This window comes from Talpa europaea (genome assembly GCF_964194135.1).
Source record: "Talpa europaea genome assembly, chromosome: 2".
Taxonomy (NCBI): Eukaryota; Metazoa; Chordata; class Mammalia; order Eulipotyphla; family Talpidae; genus Talpa; species Talpa europaea.
Genome location: NC_140068.1, coordinates 93,491,800 through 93,512,711, shown reverse-complemented (window position 1 = coordinate 93,512,711; position 20,912 = coordinate 93,491,800). Strand labels below are relative to the sequence as shown.

The 20,912-nt window shown below is 45.8% G+C and overlaps 1 protein-coding gene across 5 annotated transcripts in view; it reads left to right on the top strand.

Moving 5' to 3' along the window:
* TBC1D22B (TBC1 domain family member 22B) overlaps positions 1-18,750 on the top strand; it is a gene marked incomplete at both ends in the record, with an annotated part of 66,172 nt that extends 47,422 nt beyond the window's left edge. For 4 of the 5 annotated variants that reach the window (XM_084228246.1, XM_084228242.1, XM_084228245.1 and 1 more), the window contains 3 exons: positions 434-561; positions 806-901; positions 18,622-18,750. In XM_084228246.1, coding sequence (XP_084084372.1) covers positions 434-561; positions 806-901; positions 18,622-18,750 — 353 coding nt within the window. Of the gene's footprint in view, positions 1-433; positions 562-805; positions 902-18,414; positions 18,470-18,621 lie in introns of all 5 variants that reach the window. The other variant, XM_084228244.1, reaches the window with a different exon arrangement.
* Positions 18,751-20,912: the final 2,162 nt, after the last annotated feature.

The window sequence follows — 20,912 nt, the reverse complement described above, 5'->3', positions numbered from 1 at the left end:
CACTTCCTGGTGAATCACTTACTACACTGGTGGGAGAGGCTGCCCTTGAATGGAGTCAGAAACCTCTTTCATTTGCAGTGTTTAAGTCTCTGCTGGCGGCCATCTGTCAGTGACCAGAGAGAGGATGGCCAAGGTGACCCCCAAGGTTCTTTTTCATTCTGGCTTCTTCTCTGATGAGTAATAAGGTCAAGCAGCCAAGTGAGCCTTATGTCTCGTGTTTTATGGCCATAGCAGCCCTGTGAAAGAGGAAAGACACCTTTTTTTCTGTGCTCAGGGCTGAGTTAGCGTTGCTGTGAGATGGGGGAATTAAAGGACTGTCAAGTCAGAGACCAGTTAAGGGATGGAGGGATGAAAAGAAATGGATTCTTGTGACTCCTTCAGAGTCACAGCCCCTAGGTGGTACCCCTGAGGCCAATGTCACCTCCTGTTTCAGAGCAGGTACATAATCACTTCAGGAGGTACGAGGTCGAATACCTACAGTTTGCTTTCCGTTGGATGAACAACCTGCTTATGCGGGAGCTCCCCCTTCGCTGCACCATCCGCCTGTGGGACACATACCAGGTGAGAAGAGATCCCTGAGCTCTGCACCCACACTTTCCCCCAGACACCCAGCTCTTCGCTGTTCAGAAGTTCCCCCACTACCTCTCTACTTCTCTGTCTGCCTTTGCCTTGGGATAAAGTCTGTTTCTCCCAGGAAAGGGGTGCTGTGCACGTCCCCACCTGGGAGAAGGGCTGGAGCTGAGAGGCCGAGAGCCAGCCCCATGTCAGGGCTCGGAGACCTAACAACTGTCTTTTCCCTTCCCAGTCTGAACCAGAAGGGTTCTCCCACTTTCATCTCTACGTGTGTGCAGCTTTCTTGATCAAGTGGAGGAAAGAGATATTGGATGAGGAAGACTTTCAGGTGAGTGTCAGGAGCTCAGCCTGGGCTAGGAATGAGCATCAGAATAGGAGTTACCCACCAGTGGGACTGCACAGACAGCAGGTACCACAGAAGGTACCTGGCTGGGCAGAAGAGAGGAGAAAGGATGTTCGGTAAAGCTGCCCTGCCCAGATAGATAGCCAGAAAGACTGCGGAGCATCTGGGCAGTCCATGGTGCCCATTCATCCATTCACTGACAAGCAGTTGTGGAATGCCTGCCATGTGGCAGGCATGGGGGAAGGGCTGGAAAGTACGATACAGAACTCTGTTTTCGTAGAGTAAGCTCTTCCCATAGCTTACATGCTCGTCAGAGAGACTTAAACAAAAGTATAGTAAATAAGTAAATTTAAGAGAATAGTAGAAAATGATGAACAATTTTTTTTAATTTAATTAATTAATTTATTTTATTTAGATAATAGCTGGGGTACAGGCCAGAGGCACGGGAGGGTGAGAGGATTCACCAGAGACAGAGTGGGGAGCAGAACAGGCAGACAGACCAAAAGCACTGCTGAGAGAAGCGGCAGGCATGACAGGAGAGGTCTGCTATGCCATGTGGTTATCTCCCTGGCCAGCCGGGAATTGAACCTGTGCTGCAGAGGCTGCGGACAGCTTCACAGCGCTGTGTTCAACCTGTTGCGCCACCGGGGAGGCCCCAACAATTTTTTTTGTAAAGTAGGACAGGATTAAGGGATCATTAGTTGGTAAGGAAGGGATAATGTACTTTCAAATAAATTAGTCTATTTAGGCTTACTGAGAAGGTGACATTTGACCAAAGACTTGGGAAAGGGGAGGGAGTAAGCCATGTGAATATCTGGAAGTGTCCAGGCAGCAGGAACAGCCAGTGCAAAGGCCCTGGGGCATGCATGTGCCTGGGCTGTTTAAGGAATCACTAGGGTGGCCAGCATGGCCTGGAGCAGAGAGATGGGAGGAGGGGGCAGCATTGCGGGGGTCAGGGAGGGGGGAGATTGGGAAGCGCTGAGGCTGGAGAAATCACTAGGGACCCAGATCACAGAGGACTTTATAGGTACTGTCAGGACTTTGGCCTTTATTCTGAGTGGAAAGGGAACCATCAAAGGGTCTTGAGCAGAGAAGGGACATGACCTGCCTTATATTTTCAAAGATTTCTCTGATTTCAATGTAGACTTTTAAGTGTGGACAAGGATGGCAACCGAGAGACCAGCTAGGAGGCTTTTATGGTCCTCCAGGAGAGACATGAGGGTGGCTTGGACCTGGGCAGTGGTGATGGAGGTTTGACAAGTGACCAGAACTTAGATATATTCTGCAGGCAGAACAAACAGGAATTCTTTTTTTTTTTTTTAAAGATTTATTTTTATTTATGTATGCATATAAGACCTGGGGTATAGGCCAGAGGTGCGGAGGGTAAGAGGATTAACCAGAGACAGAGTGGGGAGCAGAACAGGCAGATCTACTGAAATACACTGCTGAGGGGAGCAGGCAGGAGAGGTCTGCTGAGCCATGTGGGGTAGCTCCCTGGCTGGGGATCAAACTAATGCCACAGTGGCCGGCAATAGCTTTATGGCACTGAGACTTTAACTCCTGTGCCATCAGGGAGGCCCACCAACAGGAATTCTTGAAGAGTTGGATATAGAGTATGACAGAAAAGGATGTATCAGACTATACTGTTTAGAAGGCTGTTGTAGTAGCAGGTTTCCAGAGAAAGATCAGGAGTTCAGTTTTGGCCTGTCAAAAATTCATTAAAAGATTTATTTATTTATTTATGCATACAAGAACAGGGTTACAGGCCAGAGGTGTGGGGGGAGGGGTAAGAGATTCACAAGAGACCAAGTGGGGAGCAGAACAGGCAGATTCACTGAAATACACTGCTGAGGGGGGCAGCAGGTGAGCCAGGAGAGGTCTGCTGCACCATGTGGGTAGCTCCCTGGCTGGGGATTGAACTCATGCTGCAGTGGCTGTGGTTAGCTTCATAGGTTGTGTCTTAACCCCTTGCACCACCAGGGAGGCCCTGGCCTGTCAAATTTTAAATGCCACTAGACATCCAAATAGAGATGTAGAGTAGGCATTAAATCCTATGTGTCTGGACTGAAAAAAAGAGATCTGGACTGGCCATTTATGGTTAGGAGCCTTTGGCTAGATGGTGCTTAAAGCCAGGTTGCTGGATGAGATCCCTAAGGAAGTGAGTGTAGACAGAGGAGGGAAGAGGACCAGGCAGAGCCCTGTGGGAGCCAAGCAAGCTCCTGCAGAAGAGACCAAGAAGAGGTAGGTGGAGCAAAGGCAGCAAGAGGTGGAGCAGGACCAGTGAGTGCAGCAAGGAGCCAGTGGGATAGGACTTGAGGAAGGCTGAAGAAGGGTGTGGGGCGTGAGTTAGGCTGGGTAATGCCAGTCAACTCCTCCAGGAGACCCAGGAAAGAGGAGAGGAAAATAAGGGGTTAGATGGCCAGGCTCAACAGTCTATAGAGAGAAAGGCCTGGAGGTTGTTTGAGTCTGTTAGCACTGGGTTTTGTTTTCCCCCTTGCTTGGTACATTTCTGAATTGAGAGTGTTTTGGGGTTTTTTAATGAGCACACATTTCTTTGACAAGTCGAGGCGCGGAGGGGTTGTGAGCCAGAAATGGCTGAAAGTTTTTTTTTTGAGTTCTGACTAGTAACGTGGTGTTCTCAGAGCAGCAGCATCTCCATGAGATCCCCAGGCAGCACCACTCTGGAATTGGTGTTAGATGGTTAAGTCTGTTCAGCAGACAGATGAAAAGACAGGACCTGACTTGCCCAAGTAAAGGCTTTTGTGGGGGAAAGGAAAGAGTGGCTGGGTTGACTCCCACACATAGATGCTAGCTGTGTGCCAGGCTCCAGCGCTGATGAAAAGCTCAGCTTCAACAAGCAGCATATGTGACACCCCAAGATAAATGAGGAAAAGGAGCTAGAATGGCGGTGTGTTGGGGCAAGCTATCCATTTTGATAATGTGGCTGAGGTGAAGCAGGGTATCGAGAGCATGAAGTCTAATTTAGTTATCATGAGCCAGGCTCAGAGGGCCTTGTCATGTGTGATAAAAGCGCTTCCCAGATTAGCTCAGGGAGGTGAAAGTTTTCCTGGAATGGCTAGAAATTCACAGTATCGACAGAGCACAGGACCGTCATCTATGACTTTAAAACTATGTTAGACGTGGAGATGTTCTTTCCTGGGTAGCACGTTTGATTTTCTGATAGATGAGGGTCTTTCTGCAGTAATCCACAGCGTAACAGTGGGCTTTGTATCCGCTGCTGTGTTAACACCTCAATCCTACCATGGAGAGGGGTCTCGCCAGTTTCTTTAGACAAAATAGAATGGACAATTAAACTGGATAATCTGCAAAAGCTCTCACTTCCACTGCCAATTCTATAATTCTGTGAATAATAGAAGAAAAAATGTACCTGACTGTTAGGATGGAGAGGGAGGCCTTTCAGGAGATGGCAGCATGGCGTAGGTAGGAAGAGGGCACTGGAGCCGTAGGAGGCCTCAGGGAAGAAGGCACGTACATCCTGACTGCCAAAGGCCACTCGTGTTCAAGTCGCTGCAAATGAAGCTCTGTCAGAGAACACAGGCTCCCCAGAGAGTCCAACAAGTCCAGGAGAGAGAAAGGAGAGCTTCAGTGACTCAAAGAGGAACCAGGTGAAGTAGCTGCAGCAATAAAAGTGGGCAGCTTCAGCAGATCAGCCCCTTGTCACTCTTAACAGCAGGGAAGAAGTGCCAGCTCTCTGGGGAGCTAGTGGGGCGATGTTGGGGGAAGCAGCAGCTTCCCTGCCAATACCAGGAACTATACAGAAGAGCAGTGGTTAAGCTACAGCCTCCTGAGTGGACTGGCCGGGGTCAGCCACTTTCCTATGTTACTTACCATAAGTAAGTAACTTGGCTTTCTATGCCTTAGGTTTCTTACTTGCAAGGGCTATTGTGAGAATGAAACAAATGAGCACGTGGAGAGCAGTTGAGATGGCATACCTGGTATAAGTACTCAAAGCAATGAGGACTTACTATTACCAGTAATATTGCTCCCTGCATGTACTCCTAAGTCTGGGAAGCAATGAAGACAGAGCATTAGGAGCCCAGGTCTCTAATTAGGTGGTTTTTAACTTACCTAAGTCAGACTGTGAGAATCCCAGGTGAGACTGCTCAGCCGGATAAACAAACAAAGCTGGAAAGGAGTGTCAGTGCCAGGGTGAAGGTCTGCTGTGGTGAAAGCCCCAGAAGGAAAAGCACCTGCTTCTACTTGACCTAGCAGCTGTCTGGGGGTCACTGCCTGGGAAAGGGGACCAACACCTGATGATAAGGGCATCACATTGAAAAGGTTCCTTCCTGAGATCTCTGAACAAGGGGACTTGAGGCGCAGCTGTGCACAGGTATTGTCAAGGCAGATGCCCCGTCCTCTGGGGCTTGAGGGCTGCTCGCAAGAGAGCTTCTGGCGGAGCTGGGCCAAGGAGCTTTTGTAGTAAAGGGGCCCTCAGCAATTCTGGCCCCCAGCCTGGGCTGTAGTAATGTGATGATAATATCAGCTTGAATTATATGTAATTACTTTTGTAGGTCAAAGTAGTCAAATATTTGTTCAGTCTAATAATAGCTAATTCTTAGCACTTTTAATGTGCCAGACACTATTGTAAGTGCTTACCTGGGTTAATTTATTTGATCCTTGTGAGTCCCAAAAGGTAGGTTGTGATTACTATCCCTGTCTTTATAATGGGGAAACTGAGTCACAGGACATTAAGTAACTAGGCCCAAGGTCATGAGGGAGTAAGTAGTAGAAACCTGAAATCTGTGGCTTGTGCTCTGCTGCCTCCTGCATTAGGCCCTGGTCAGCACTTCCAAGGCATTTGAGCTACATTCAGCAGGGTGCTGCTCCCTGGCAAGGACCTGCTTCCTTTCCTTCTCACGATGTAAATGTTTTGCACATATTTGATTGTTTGAAATCTGAGTAAGTCATCCCCCAGGGTCCTCCTAATGATTTCCCACCATACTGGCTCCTGGGCTTGTCTCCGTCACTGCTAGGAAGACCTGCAACCTCCAGATTCCCTTTCATGCTCTCCCTCTCAGAGGGTACAGTTGTACCGCATGTGTCCCTATGGGGAGGAGGGGCCCTATGATCCTGGTGCCTGACTACGGCAGGGAGTCCCAGGCACAAGTGCAGGTTGCTGGAGCAGAGAGGGTGTCTGGGCCTCCATGAATCACAGCACCCCACCCCAGGGCCTGAGAGAGCAGGCAGGCTCCAGAGCCACCATGCACTCCGAGGACTGTGTTAGCCTCGAGGACTGGCAGAGGCAGGATTCCACTCAAACCAGGTTTTTAAAAGTGTGTTTCACCCTTTTTAAAAACTTTTTATTTTGGGCCTCCCTGGTGGCACAAGGGGTTAAGCACAGCACTATGAAGCTATCCGCAGCCTCTGCAGCACGAGTTCGATCCCTCCCTGGCGAGCTGCCCACATGGCGCAGCAGACCTCTCCTGTCTCGCCTGCTGCTCCCTTCAGCAGTGTATTTCAGTCTGTCTGCCTGTTCTGCTCCCCACTCTGTCCCTGGTGAATCCTCCCCCCCCCCCACAATCTCTGGCCTGTACCCCAGCTCTTGTATGCATAAATAAATAAATCTTTTAAAAAAAGTTTTATTTTAAAATACTTTTACACTTATAAAAATGTTGCAAAATTAGTAGAGTTCCAATATATCCCCAGAAGTGAAATGGCTGCATCATACGGTAATGCTATCTTTATTTTTTCATGGACTCTCCATACCTCATTACATAACGACTAACGATCTACATTCCTGCCAGTAACACACAAGGGCTCCCTCTGGCCCATATCCTCACCAACATTTGTTATCTCATGTTTGGGGGAAGAACCAGCAGTGCTACCACGTGGGAGTGAGATATCACTGCAGTTTTGACTGCATTTCCCTGATGATGAACGATACTGAACAACTTTCCAATGTCTCTCCAGGTCCTCTGCCCATTTTTGTATCAAGTTATTTGAGTTTTTATCTTGAGTTGTGTATCTATACTATACACCCATTTATCAATATATAGCTTTATATATTTTACCTAGTAATCCCCTTTCAGATTTACGGTTGGTAAATATTTTCTCCCATGCTGCAAGCCAACTGGAGCTTAAGCTGATGCTTTGCCACCCCAGACTGCTCCCCATTATACCCTTTTATAGATGTACACTTTATTATATGTAAACTATACCTTAATCAAGCACTTGGTCCACACAAAAAGTGGTTATGTTTAGGATTTATACGGTCTATGGACTAAAATGACACCTCAATAAAATACTGTTAAAAATAAGTGAAAAAATAATAAATAGTAGAGTTGCATATGCCCCTCCCATCTACTCCATGTTTACATCTGACACAACCATGCTACAATTTCCCAGTCAGGAGAGTTGTATTGATAAAATATTATTAATCTACAGAACCTTACCAGTCTCCCCATTAATGGCCTTTTTTCTGGAGCAGGATCTAATACAGGCTCCCAATCTGGGATAATTCCTCAGTCTTTGTCTTCCATGATGGAGAAATTTTTTTAAACTTTTGAAGAGCGCTGGTTAGTTATCAAGTGAAATGTTCCTTAATTTGGGGTTGTTGGACATTTTGTCATGATGAAGTTCAGGGTCCTGCCTCTTGGGGAGGAGGCCACAGAGGCCACTGGCCTTTCTCTGTGCCTGGCGTTGGCCTCGCTCTGTGCTGCCCCCGATTTCTTGGCTTCCGTGGGTCTGCCAGCTTCACTGTAAATTTACTATCTTCCCCTTGGTAATTAATCAGTATCTTCTGAGGAGACACTTTGAGACAATGTAATTACCCAGTTTCTCATCATTCTTCCACTCGCTAATTTTAACATTCCTTAATGGTTCTCGCCTGTAACAGTCATTGCTGTGATGTTTGCCTAGCGGTGATTTTCTATTCTCATCATTCCTTCTGTGTTAATTGGCATTCCGCTCCAAGGAAGAGCTGTCCCTTCATCCCCATTTATTCATTCAAGTATTTATTTATATCAGATTCATGGGTATTTATTTTATCTTATGACTTACCCGACACTGTCATTTATTTTGCTGCTCAAATTGTCCCATCTTTGACCCTTGGGCATGCATTCAGGGTGACTTATTTTTTTTGTTTTTTGTCACTGAAAAATATTCAAGGGCGTCATAATAACTTCAGAAATAAGATTGTAGTAAAGATTTTATGTGACATTCAAGAAAATGCAAAACTACTTGATGGGTTGGTACAGGTCAGTGGTTGCAGGGAGAATATTGACTGGGGAGGAGCTCAAGTCTTCTGGGGCACAGGAAGTGCCTTTCATCTGGGTAGTGGTTATATATGTAAAAAGCCATCAAGCTGTACACGTAAGATTTTTGTAGTTTGTTGCCTGCAGTTATGCTGCATTTAAAATGTCCATCAAGGTTGAGCTTCTGCAAAACCTCCCCCAGCATTTCAAGATGGACATGCACATTACGCCAGGGCTCCATGCCCCAGAGCACACCGTGACCAAGCAACCAAACAGCTTGCAGATAAGGAGCGGGGGCAGCTGCCTTGGAGAACACCCATCTGCTAGAGGTTGTAAGTCAGCGCCTGTTGGCCCACTCCTAGGCTTAATTCATGGACAATGAGGAACAAATGTTTTACATTTTGTGATAAACCCTTAATTTACATTTTTCAAAGAAGATAATTTAAACCGAATAAAGCAGTAACCCACAGAAAGCCTAAAAACTATTTGACTGTAATGTACTGTATCTAGGAAAAGTACCAAATCAGAGAGAATGGGCATCTGGTCACCCTGCAGTCTGAAGTCATCTTGTAAAAAGCAGCTCTGTAAGAGCCCGGAAGAGCATGAGACCCCAGAAAAATAGAGGCACTAATAAAGCCTCAGATGACTCAGAACTGATTTCTACAAACACCCCAAGGACTAACAAAGTTTCTTTAAATATATAAAATGAAGCTGGCAAGGAAGTCAGTGCGACCAAAGTAGCAGCTGGTCTCAGAATCCTTTGCTTTCATCTTGCATAAGCAAACCTTGGAGAGAGTTCCACTCTGAAGTTTTCTTTTGTAGGAGACAGGCCAGTCATTAAATGAAAAGGTGCTAAGCCCATGGGATGTTCCAGGCCTAAATAACAAACTAAATGTAAATAAACCCCTCAAACCTGATGACATCCACTCACCACTACTTCAGGAATTCAAGGATGGGGCTGTGGAACATTGCCCAAGCAAGGGCCCCATCTTTGCTGACATCCAGTGAACTTCTAGTTTGAATTCTGCTCAGAAGAAGGGTTCAGAGGGAACCCTGGGAACAGAAGGCCTTTTTCCACAGCAAGCTGGTATGAGAAAGGGTATGATTCCTAGACATGAAAACAAAACAAGCCGTGAGGGGACTCCACACAGCCTTCTCCAAGGGGAAGCTTGCCAAAGGCATGAGGCTCTTCGATGCTGGGGACATCAGTGAATAGAAGTTTGCTCTCAAAAAGTTTGCACACAAAAGTACATTTTTAAAATTTTGTATTGGGATCAGAGGAAATGTCGTGCCAACTCACCATCACAAAACAGGAGGGATGTGTTTTAAAATACTTTTTTGACTAGGAAATTTTTACACACATGAATACACTTTCTATTTGAAAAAAAATTCCAATATTGCTAAGTGATTCTAAATGATAAGGTACGCAGTACCTTATTTTACATATATTTTATGTGGCTTTTAAAGTTCTTTTGCTGTCAGCTGTTACATGTCCTACCTTTGGTTGTGCTTGGTCATTACCACTGAATAAAATTAATCACCTTGGAGCCTCCCTGGTGGCCTGGGGGTTAAGTCTCAGCACTATCAGTGCTATGGTCATCCCCGGCCAGGGAGCTGACCCACATGGCCTAGCAGACTTCTGCAGTCTTGCTCATTGCTCCCCACTCTGTCTCTGGTGAATCCTCTCACCCCACCCCACCCCACCCCTCTGGCCTATACCCCAGTACTCCTACACATAAACACACACACACACACACAAATTAATCACCTCTTCTAGATTTCCTTCAAACAGTTTTTCTTTTTAATTTCTTCTATGTTATGTTCAACCTGTCTTCCAACTCTGTCAAGTGGTATATGTTACAGTGGTTATACTTACAAGTTCTAAAACCAGATTGTCTGGGTTCAAATCCCAGTCCAGCACTGTTTTGTGACCCTGGGCAGGTTCTTAACCTCTGCCTCAATTTTCTCATCTGTAAAATGGAGATAATAATATATACCTCACAGAGTTGATGTGAGAATTAAATGAGTCAATGCAATGTGTATGTGAACCATTTGAGCCCTGACTGGTATATAGTAGGTGCTCAATAAATGATAACTGCTATTATTGTCATCCTTGATGTTCTCCCTCTTCATTTGCAATTCTTCCATCTATTTGGACAATCTCTAATGGGTCTCCCCTCCCAGAGTCTTTTGGCTTATTTCCTGCTATCACTTCTTCTCCTTTAGCCCCTTCACCTAGTTGTCTTCCCCCTCCCATAGGGTTTCAATTTCTCCTATGCCATATTCCTTTTCCTTTGGGATCTGTAGATTTTCAGAAGGTGCCTGGGCCAGGCCCTTTTCTGATATTTCAGCCACTTCCAGCATTTCTCCTATGGAGGCCATTGCCCTTCTGCATTAATTTGGAAACACTCTGCTGCTTGTCCCACAAGATGTCTCTTCACAGTGCCTCCTCTGACTGCGTGTCATGCTTAGTGCGCTCGTGAGTTCTTTGCAACATTCAGTTGTCCCTTGCCCTGACAGTGTACCTTCTTCACCCTAAACTGCCTGATTTTTTAATTGCTATCTTCCTCCAGCCATGATTTCTCCATTTCTATTTCTTGACCTCTATCCAAATACATCAATGCATTGGGCAGGGTTTCCCATTGTTGTGGTGCTATAATGGAGTTGCAGTTCCCACACAAGGCCACCAGGTGGCAGTGGTTCTCCCAGTAAAGTCTCACTGCCCTTGGGGGAAGTGGGGAAGTTAACTTGACTACGTAGAATTATTTCAAGGCTTTTGGGAGGTTTCTAGCAAGACTAGAAGAATTGGAAATTACAGATCCTATCCAGCAAAGAATACTCTCTTCTAGAGAAATCACCCCTTTGTTGGTAATTACCCTGACCATGTAATCATTATAGAAAATACCACTAATAACAAAAAATTACCAGGTTCCTGAAAGCTGACCACATGAGGGTGTTATGTTTACTTTCAGACACTGCACTGTACAAGCCTGCATAAATGAATGCATATTGTATGTATATAACTGTTGCTGAAGCCATTTTGTATACTTTGTTTTCTAATCTCGAATCACTACAGAATATAGTGGGTGTTCTATATTGTCAAAAGTATGTTCTATATTGTCTAGAGTGCTGGCTACATGGCATCCGAAGCCACCTGTGCCTTTCCGACGGTGGCAAGATACAAGCTACAGGGAGGACAGGGATGATGTCTGTGTGGCTAGGGGGAGCAGAGGCCATGGGCCAGGGATGGTCAGGGTGGCAGAGGACGCTCTTCTCTGCGTAGAGATATGGCCAAGTCCAAGAACCACACCCTGTACAGCCAGTCCCCAAAATGGCACAGCAATGGCACAAAGAAACCCCAGCCACAAACATGACTTGTAAGGTGTTAGACCCCAGGGTCCTGAGGAATACGTGCTTTGCTAAGAAGCACAAGGACCTGAAGAAGATGCAAGCCAGCAGTGCCAAGGCCATGAGTGCACATGCAGAGGTGGTCAAAGCCCTTATAAAGCCCAAGGAGGTGAAACCAGCATCCCAAAGGGCAGCAGTCACAAGCTCAGTCACTTGCCTACACTGTCACCTAAAGCTAGGGAAATGTGTTCATGGCTGCATGGCCCAGGGTCTCAGGATCTTCTGGCTGAAGGCCAAGGCTGAAACCAAGGCCCAGGCTGAAGCTGCGGCACAGGCTCCTAAAGGAGCCCAGACACCACAAAGTCTCCAGAGAAGAAAAACCTGCCTATGTGAGGGCAGGACGGTGCAGCCCCTCAGCTGCTGTCCGCATGGTACCGGTGGCCTCCTGTGCTATTTGTATAAATAAACCTGAGGCAGGATCTATTGGAAAAAAAGAAAGTATATATCATCATTTCCCCCCTTTTTTATTTTTTACACCTTACATGGGTACATGCTTATACAAAAACTGTGAAAACATTAAAATCATGAGTTGGCTACAGAGTATTCCATTTTACGGATTTACCTTCATTTATTAATGAAAGGTCACCCTGTGTGACATCTAGGGGTTTCCTTTCTTGGTACCTCACTATTAGACCTATATCCCAAGTGTGTTTTTATTCCTTAAGAGTTTTTTTTTTTTTTTAAGATTTATTTATTTATTTATACAAGCACTGGGTACAGTCAGAAGCGTGGGAGGGTGCAAGAATTCACCAGAGCCAGAGCAGGAGCAGACAACAGACAGACTGACGAATACACTGCTGAGGGGAGCAGCGGGCAAGGCAGAGAGGTCTGCTCGCCATGTGGGACCCTCGCTGGTGGCGAACCCGTGCTGCAGAGGCTGCGGGCAGCTTCACAGCCCAGCGCTCAACCTCTGTGCCACTGGGGAGGCCCTCCTTAAGAGCTTTTATATCTCTCTAGTGGAAACCCCAAACCTAGTTGCCTATTGGAATCATTGCAGAAGTGTGTGAAAAGTGGATTGCTGGGCCACCTCCCAGACCTTTAGAATACAAAAGTCCAGAACTCTAGGGATGAGGCTTGGGTCTGTGCATCAGTTGATCCAGATGTTGGCAGCCTGACTGAAGCAGGCCGTGGTAACAGGTAGGGCCACCACTCAAATCCCTAAGGGTTTCACCGAGGCTCAGGGCCCTGGAATCTTCTTGCTTATGTTCCTTTTTTTTTTTTTAAAGATTTATTTATGCATACTGGGGTACAGGCCAGAGATGCGGGGGTGAGGGAGTTAAGAGGATATCAGAGACAGAGTAGGAGCAGAACAGGAAGATGTACTGAAATACACTGCTGAGGGGAGCAGCGGGCGAGACAGGAGAGGTCTGCTGCCCCATGTGGGTCACCTGCCTGGCCTTGGATCAGCCTCATGCTGCAGTAGTTGCGGATAGCTTCATAATACTGACGTTTATCCCCTTGCGCCACCAGGGAGGCCCTTCGTGCTTATGTTCTAGAGGAGGTTAAGTAGGTATCATCCTTTCAGCTCCCCTTTCATGAAAGGCAGGGCTGTTTCTGAATGAGTGAGGTATGTTCTCAAGAAATAGTATAGCAGTTTGACCTCACCTAGCAGGTTGATTGAAAATGGGAATAAAGTTGATTGACAGGAGCAATTTGTACGAAAGGTTTTTCAATAAGTTTTAAAATGTAATTTAGTGTTAACTCGGGGTTAAACTGGCCTCTAAAGGGAAGTATAAGAGGAGTTAGGTGTTGGCTGTGGTGTGGATCAAGAGGGGCAAGCTACAAAAACAAGAGACTTTAACCTAGGGCCCACATTTGAAAGTTAGGGGGTCCCTATACATAAATGTTAAAATGGTTTTATTTTTAATGACCTCAGATTCCAAGTTAGCATTTTATACAGTAATGAACTTAGGCAACAGTAAAATTAGCAGTACCTTTCTTTGTCACTAATTGCATACATTTTCCTGTCACATTAAGTTTTGCAAATGTCTCAAAAACATTGTTTATGCTTGTTACTACTTTGAAATTAAGGTAGTTATCTGCCATTACATTTTGTTAGAATTTATTAACAGTACATATATTGCAATATCACAAATTTGTTTCTGAAATACTCGAATAACTATATTTCAATTTGACTATGTATTTGATTTTATGTCATTAAAAGCGTTATTTTAAAGAAAGGATTCATTGACTTCACCAGACAAGAGTCTGAGGTGCAAGAAAGGTTGAGACCTCTGCAGAATCTGCCAAACTTACAATGAAATTTGACACCCTAAGGAGGATGTTGATAAAGGGGGGGGGGCAGCAATACATTTTCCATTGGGTGGGGTGGGGGCACTTGGAAGGAATAGGAAGCAGGAGAGAAGAGCAAAGGGACCAGATATCATGGAGTTCATGGTGGTGGCACATTGGGGATGAGGGGGCATGAAGGTTATGTGCCAAGGGCAACATTTTAAAAGTAAGTTGAGATATAAATGATGGTTCTCTTAAAAGAAAAAGTTTTGAGGCAGACATACAGCTGAGCCTAGATGGAACCCTGGGAGAACTGTGACTGTGAGAAATGAACAATCCAGAGAGATTCAGATCAGCTGCAAGCAGGCTTTTTTTTTCTAAGTTATGTTGGCAGCTGGGTGGGTTGAAGGAGTATCCCTGGTTGAGCACCTGCTCTGATTGAATGGAGTTCAGTAACAACGGTTTGAGGGAGGGGGTGTTAGCATGTAGGGGGTGGAAAAGCAAGAAAGCAGATGCCAGCCACTGAGGATGGGGCAAGGATGGATGTAGTGCCAGCAGGCACAGGGCAGATTCACTATTGATTCGGGCAGTCAGATAAAGCAGAGTTCCGGAGCACTCAGTGGATTTTTCAGGCGTTAATGTTCTCTCAGGGAACCAGGTACCCAGGTACCCCAGGCAGGGAGGCTGGCATGCATGGAGGCAGGGAGGGGCCAGGCAGGGAGGGGCCCTGGGCCGTAGGCAGGCAACTGAGCCTCCCAGCTCCCCACAAATCTTTTTTTTTTAATTTTTTAAAATTTATTTATTTATACAAGCACTGGGTACAGTCAGAAGCTCAGGAGGGTGAGAGAATTCACCAGAGCCAGAGCGGGGAACAGAACAGGCAGACTGACAAAAAAACACTGCTGAGGGGAGCAGCGGGCGCAGCAGGAGAGGTCTGCATGCCATGTGGGACCCTCACCTGGCAGCCGGGGATCGAACTGGCGCTGCAGAGGCTGCGGGCAGCCTCGCAGCCCAGCACCCAACTGCTGCGCCACCAGGGGAGACCCTCCCCACAAATCTTTACACTTTCTCTGGGCTTTCTCGCATTCTCTCATGGTCTTACCTCTTTTGTAGTCACTCGTCCTCTCATAGCCATCTTCCTGCGGCTGTTCTCTGAGTGACGCCACCCTTATAGCCCTGGCCTCTAGGCCCAGGTGTGCACTTACGCATACCCACACCCATGCTCCAGGTGTCCACAATCAGGCACACTTGCCCCAAACCCGCGATCCCAAGCACCTTCTGCATCAACACCATCAAGGTCACAGCTGATCACCACAGAGGCTTGTAGTGTACAAAGCCTGATTAATTCACTTACAGTGGACATACTACAGGAGCTAGAAGTCTGATTGCTTCCTCGCTGTTATTCCTGTAGGTTCACCCCTATATTGATTTAAGTCTATGGAGCTCCAGTCCCAACCCTGGAGATCTCAGGGAAAGGGATTACAATTAACAAAGTTTGTTTAATGATAGTATTCAGTAAGTGGAGATCTAGGGAAATAAACATTTTTCTGGAATGTGTTTTTCTGGATGAATATTAAGCAACTTTTAAATTTTTATGCCCTTTGACTTAGTAATTTCATTCCTAGGAATTTAGCCCAAGGAAATAATCTAAAATAATGGTTTTATGTACAAGGCTGCTCATTATAATTTCATTATAATGAGAAACCAGAAATAATTAAATGCTCAAAACAGGAAGATGTAGAATAAATTATGGTCCACCTACATCATGGGAAATTTTTTGACCATTGAAATGTCTGCGACAAATTTTTAATATTAGAAGAAGTGCTTATGTAAATGCTAAGTAGATTCAAAATTATATAGGAAAAATATTTCAGCTGTGTAAAATGTACAGAAAAAAGGACTGGAAGGAACTATGCCAAAATGTTTAAAAGTGGCTACCTCTTGTGAAGTTTTATAGGTGATTTATTTTCTGCCTCTTTTTACTAAACAAAATTTCCACAGTTTCTTTTAAAAAATATGAACTTTAGAAAAATATTCTGGGCCTCCCTGGTGGCGCAAGGGGTTAGGACACAACCTATGGAGCCATCCTCAGCCACTGCAGCACGAGTTTGATCCCCAGCCTGGGAGCTACCCACATGGCGCAGCAGACCTCTCCTGACTCGCCCGCTGCTCCCCTCAGCAGTGTGTTTCAGTCAATCTGCCTGTTCTGTTCCCCACTCTGTCTCTGGTGAATCCTCTCACCCCACATACCTCTAGCCTGTACCCCAGTTCCTGTATATATAAATAAATAAACATTTTAAAAAATTCTATCACACAAGTAATTTACAAAGACTATGGTAAAAATTGAAAACAAGCAGCTCAGAAGATATCAAAGTATGGAGAAAAAAGTGAAAGTCTCCTTCCCCAGAGGTAGCCACTGTTCTACCACCTAGCCTCTGACGCTTGTATGTACATGTGTGCATATGCAAAATACTGTGGGAGGTTCTCCTTCACTAAATGGGAGCATACTCTAGCTTTCTGTAACTTGCTTTTTTTTCCCACCTAAAAATGCCTCAAATATCTTTTCACCTTGGCACGTGTGGTCCTGCTTCCTCTGTTGCAGGTGCTGCCTTGTCCTCATGTTGACCATGGCTTAACCACTCCTCAATGACAGACACTCCCTGGTGGCCTTTCCCCCACCCTCTGAGGCAGTGGTACAGTGAATGCTTTCGTCCCAGAGTGTGCATAGTCCACCTACCAGGGGGAGCATAGATCAAAGATCATGTGCATTTCTGACTTTGATATATTGGGTAGAAAAATTTAAACTTGTCTGATGTACAAGAAAGTCCCTAAAATAGCAGTGGCATAAAACAAGTTGGTACATCTTTTCAGTTAACAAGTCTAAGTGTGAGCAGTCAGGGCCAACATTCTGACTTTAAAGTTGTGAGGACTCAGACTCCTGTCTTCCATTTGTGTATGACTTTAATCCTTCAGTGCAAGGTGACCATTTCCACTACTCTGTTCATATCCCTTCCTGGGAAGGGGAGAGGAGAATTTTAGGACAGAACCCAAAGTCACACTGTCCTAGAATTAGTCAAAACTGGGCTTCTCTGGTGGCACAAGGGGTTAAGCATAGCACTGTGAAGCTATCTGCAGCCTCTGCCACATGAGTTTGATCCCCAGCCGGCAAGGAGCTACCCACATGGTGCAGCAGACCTCTCCCAACTCGCCCGCTGCTCCCCTCAGCAGTGTATTTCATCAGTCTGCCTGTTCTGCTCCCCACTCTGTCTCTGGTGAACCTCTCACCTCCCACACTGGCCTACACCCCAGATCTCGTATGCATAAATAAATAAATCTTTAAATAAAAAAAAAAGAATTGGTCAGAACTGAGTCATATTGGCCATATGTAGCCAGGTCTGCAGAGGTAGCCTTGTGCCCAGCAGAGTTTCTGTTCCAAAAGGAAGAACTCTCGTCAAAGATGTGCATGACCTTTACACTGAAAACTGTGAAGCTGTGCTCGGTGTTCAGATCAGCTAAAAGCAGGACTTGTAAGAGAAATCACAGCATGTGGGTGCCGTTGCCATCCTGTCCACTACCTATTTACATCACTCCTCTGCTTTTCTACTTGATTCTTCTCCCTTTTTCCTTATTGATCTGTACGTACTCCTTTTTTTTTATTATGACTATGCTTATTAACCTTTTGTATTTTACAGGTATTATAAATCTTTTCTTACAGTTTTTATATTTAATTTAGTTTTTGATGCCTCCTGACATACTGAAATTTCAAAATTATACGTAATTATATCTGTCAGTCTCTATGGCTCTAGCTTGTGTGTCTTGGTATAATTATCATCAGGAATTTTATAATAATCAGAAAAAATAAGACTATTCAGTTCAGAAAGAGTCAGAGAAAGAACACAAGGCAGCAGCAACAGCACGAGTAACTAAGTTATAGAGATAACCTAAAATCTCACATTCATTTTTTTCATTCACATTCATTTTTTATCCCCTTTAATTAGCTACCTCATTGGGGCTTTTTGAGGGACCTGGGCTTGCAAACTGAATAGGATTTAGATAGGAGGAGGAAAAGGAAGAAGGTGTTCCAACTGAAAAAAAAAAAACAGTATAAAATAAACCACAGAGGCACATGCAAACCATGGAGTGGAACTGATTGAATGAGGCATGTCCATTGGGACAGTGGGAAGTAAGCTGGTCAGGTCGGTGGAGAGTGGTCTTTGGAGAACAGTGCAGCTTAATACAGTGGTTACAAGAGAAGGATTAGGAGAAAGATGTTAAATGCAGAAAGATAGGCAGCAGTCTTATCAATAAAGGTGTTTGTTGTTTTGTTTTTTAAGGAAGCAAATTATGTAACCAATGGGAGATGGCTGGGTAAATTAGGATATAGCCACATGATGGAATACGAGCATTGAGAATAATCATTTTTGAAGGCTGCATGGAAAAACATGAAAATTATAGTAAAAAGGGGTGATTAAAAAGCATATAAAATTATAATTATGATTACAACTATTTAAAGAAATATGCATGTGAAAAAGACTAAAAGGAGTGCATTAAAATTAAGAGAGGTATATTTGGATGATGAGTGATTTTTTTTTCTCTTTTAAATACCCTTATTTATTGTTGTGATTTGCTGTAATATTTTTAAAGAGGCAGGTGTTAGTGGATCAGAGAATCAGCAGAGGCTTTTCAAGCCTTCTAGAAGGTGAACTAGAGGCCAAAGGCTGTGTGCTCCTTGGGAGGAGGGAGGCCAAACCCTTTGGGTAGGTGACCCAGGAGAAAAGGGCCCCATTCCAGGGTCTGCTGGGACCTGGGTCTGCAGTCCCGGGGTAATTAAAGCCATGTCTTGCATTCCAGGGTCTCCTCATGCTGCTACAAAACCTACCTACGATACACTGGGGCAACGAAGAAATCGGGCTGCTTCTCGCTGAGGCCTACAGACTCAAGTACATGTTTGCCGATGCCCCAAATCACTACCGCCGATAGGTGCTGTGTCCCCGTGGGGACCCCGACTGCCCCATCTCTGATGGCAATCTGATCACTGTGGCCACTGTGCGAGCCGTGGACCCCGGCCAGGAACCACTCCTGCTGTAAAAAGCTCACATCTGCCGCCCAGGTCTTAACTTTTTGGCGTGCCTGTCCACCACTCCATGTCTCCGGATGGGTCTCTTGGACCACTATCAGTATTCCATGCCATGTGGATGGGCCGAGCTCGGGGAGAGGACAAAAAGGAGGTACAGGGTTGTCTGCCCGTTTCAAAGAAACCGGACAAAAGAGGGGAAGACTCAGGGTCTCAACTCGCTTTGTCCCTACAAGGACTGGCTGTCTCTTGCCTCCCGACCCCAATGGATACCTTTGCTTTTTGTGATATAGTTTAATTTGATCACAGGTCAAGAAACGCCTTATGTTTTGAAAACACTCCCGGTACCCCCACCAGCCACCCCCCCCCCCCCCCGTCCTCCCTAGTTCCCTAGCCTTTCCCCTTCTGCCCTAGTCTGAGCCAGCGAGGGTCAGCTTTTTAAGATGGAGGAGGCACTGATGCTTATAACTCTGGGAAGTGGCCTACACCCAAGGGCTAGGGGTTTTATTTTTCCTTTCTCACCAGATGTCTGTGTGCCTGCATTTATGTGCGGGTGTGGGTGTACGCACCCACTAGCATTTAGCTACGTGTCTGAATTTCTCTGTCCGACTGGCCCCATCGCCACCAGCTGGCAAGGGCCCAGTGACCAAGTGTACAAATGTCCCTCAAGAAAGATCAGGGCAGGGGCGGGACAAGGGGCTTTTTACCTCTCCAAACCCTTTCTCCATGATGACCCACTCCAAGATATGATGTGTAAATTGTGTTATTATGTATATGGGTAAAGTTGTACAAATATATGTCCTCTTTGTAGCAGATATGATTTTATATTTATAATGTGCATTGACATGTGAAAGCAATCTAGGTCACTAGCACAGATGAAGTTGCCGGGCAGGTGACTTCAGCACCTCCAGGTTGGTTTCTGGGTGCCTTCCTGCGAGGGAGGTGAGTCTGCCAGAGCGCGCGCACGCAGCTGAGCAGATAAGGGGCTGCTTGGAGCACCCTAAGCATCGGTGTCTCAGTTTTCCTCTCCTGCCCTTCTTCCCTCTCACCCCAGTCTCGTGGAGCATCTTCCCTGCTCCCTCCCCCCTCCTCAGCAGACAGAGCTCCTTACCCTTCACCCCTGCCACCTCCCAGAGAGAGCGACAGAGGCAGAAGCCCTTCTACATGTTTTTCACCCCCGTGTTTCCCCATTCTGGGGAGGGCTTTTGTTTTCACATTTTTAAGTCAGCGTTGTATTCCAGACAAGCTGTGACTGACTCCTCAGTGCCAAGGAAGGGGGTTTGCTGTATTCCCTGGGGTTTGGCCTCTTCTCAGAGAGGCTTTCCCACATCCCCCACTGTCACCATTCACCTCACACAGCTCGTGAGATGTGTGACCCTGGTCCGTTCTTGGTGTTTAGTAATGGAGAGGTAGGGGACAGCTGTCATCTTCTTGGGAAGCTGGGTGGTGTCCCCAGTGGGTCTCTGCCAGTGAAGCCCCCCACACGGCATGTTACATTTCTCATCAGGAGCTGTTTCTCAGGCATTCTTCTGCCCCTTTTCCTTTTCCCCTCAGTGTGCCTCAATAGTCTCCTTCACAGAGCAGGAGGGCATCTGACCCTCCCTCAACCGGACTAACTAAAGAAAGACACTTGTGATCCCAAGTGGTGGTTTTATTTTTTTAGTTTTTATGTTTGTATGGGAAATTGTGGAAAAAGTGAATGCATTGTAAATAAATAGTGTATTTCCTCCTCCACTGCTGATTTTTTCTTTCATGGATTTGTGTAACCTGGAAACTAAGGCACCTCCTTTTCTTGGGTCATTTTGCTGACACTACTAAGTACGGGGGGCCAGCCTTCATAGAGCCAGCAGGGGATCAATAGAAGATAGATTGGCCATCTCAGAGGATATCAGCAACCCCCTGCTGAGCACCTACTCATGAAGGAGGCTGCAAACTACAGAAATGAGGAACACAGTTCCCGATAGCTGACTTTTACAGACACCCTTGCCATGTGCCAAGCACTGTCCTAAGCACTTTTTCTGGATTACTTCTTTACTCCAAAAGGAGTACATCGTCTAATGGAGAGTAG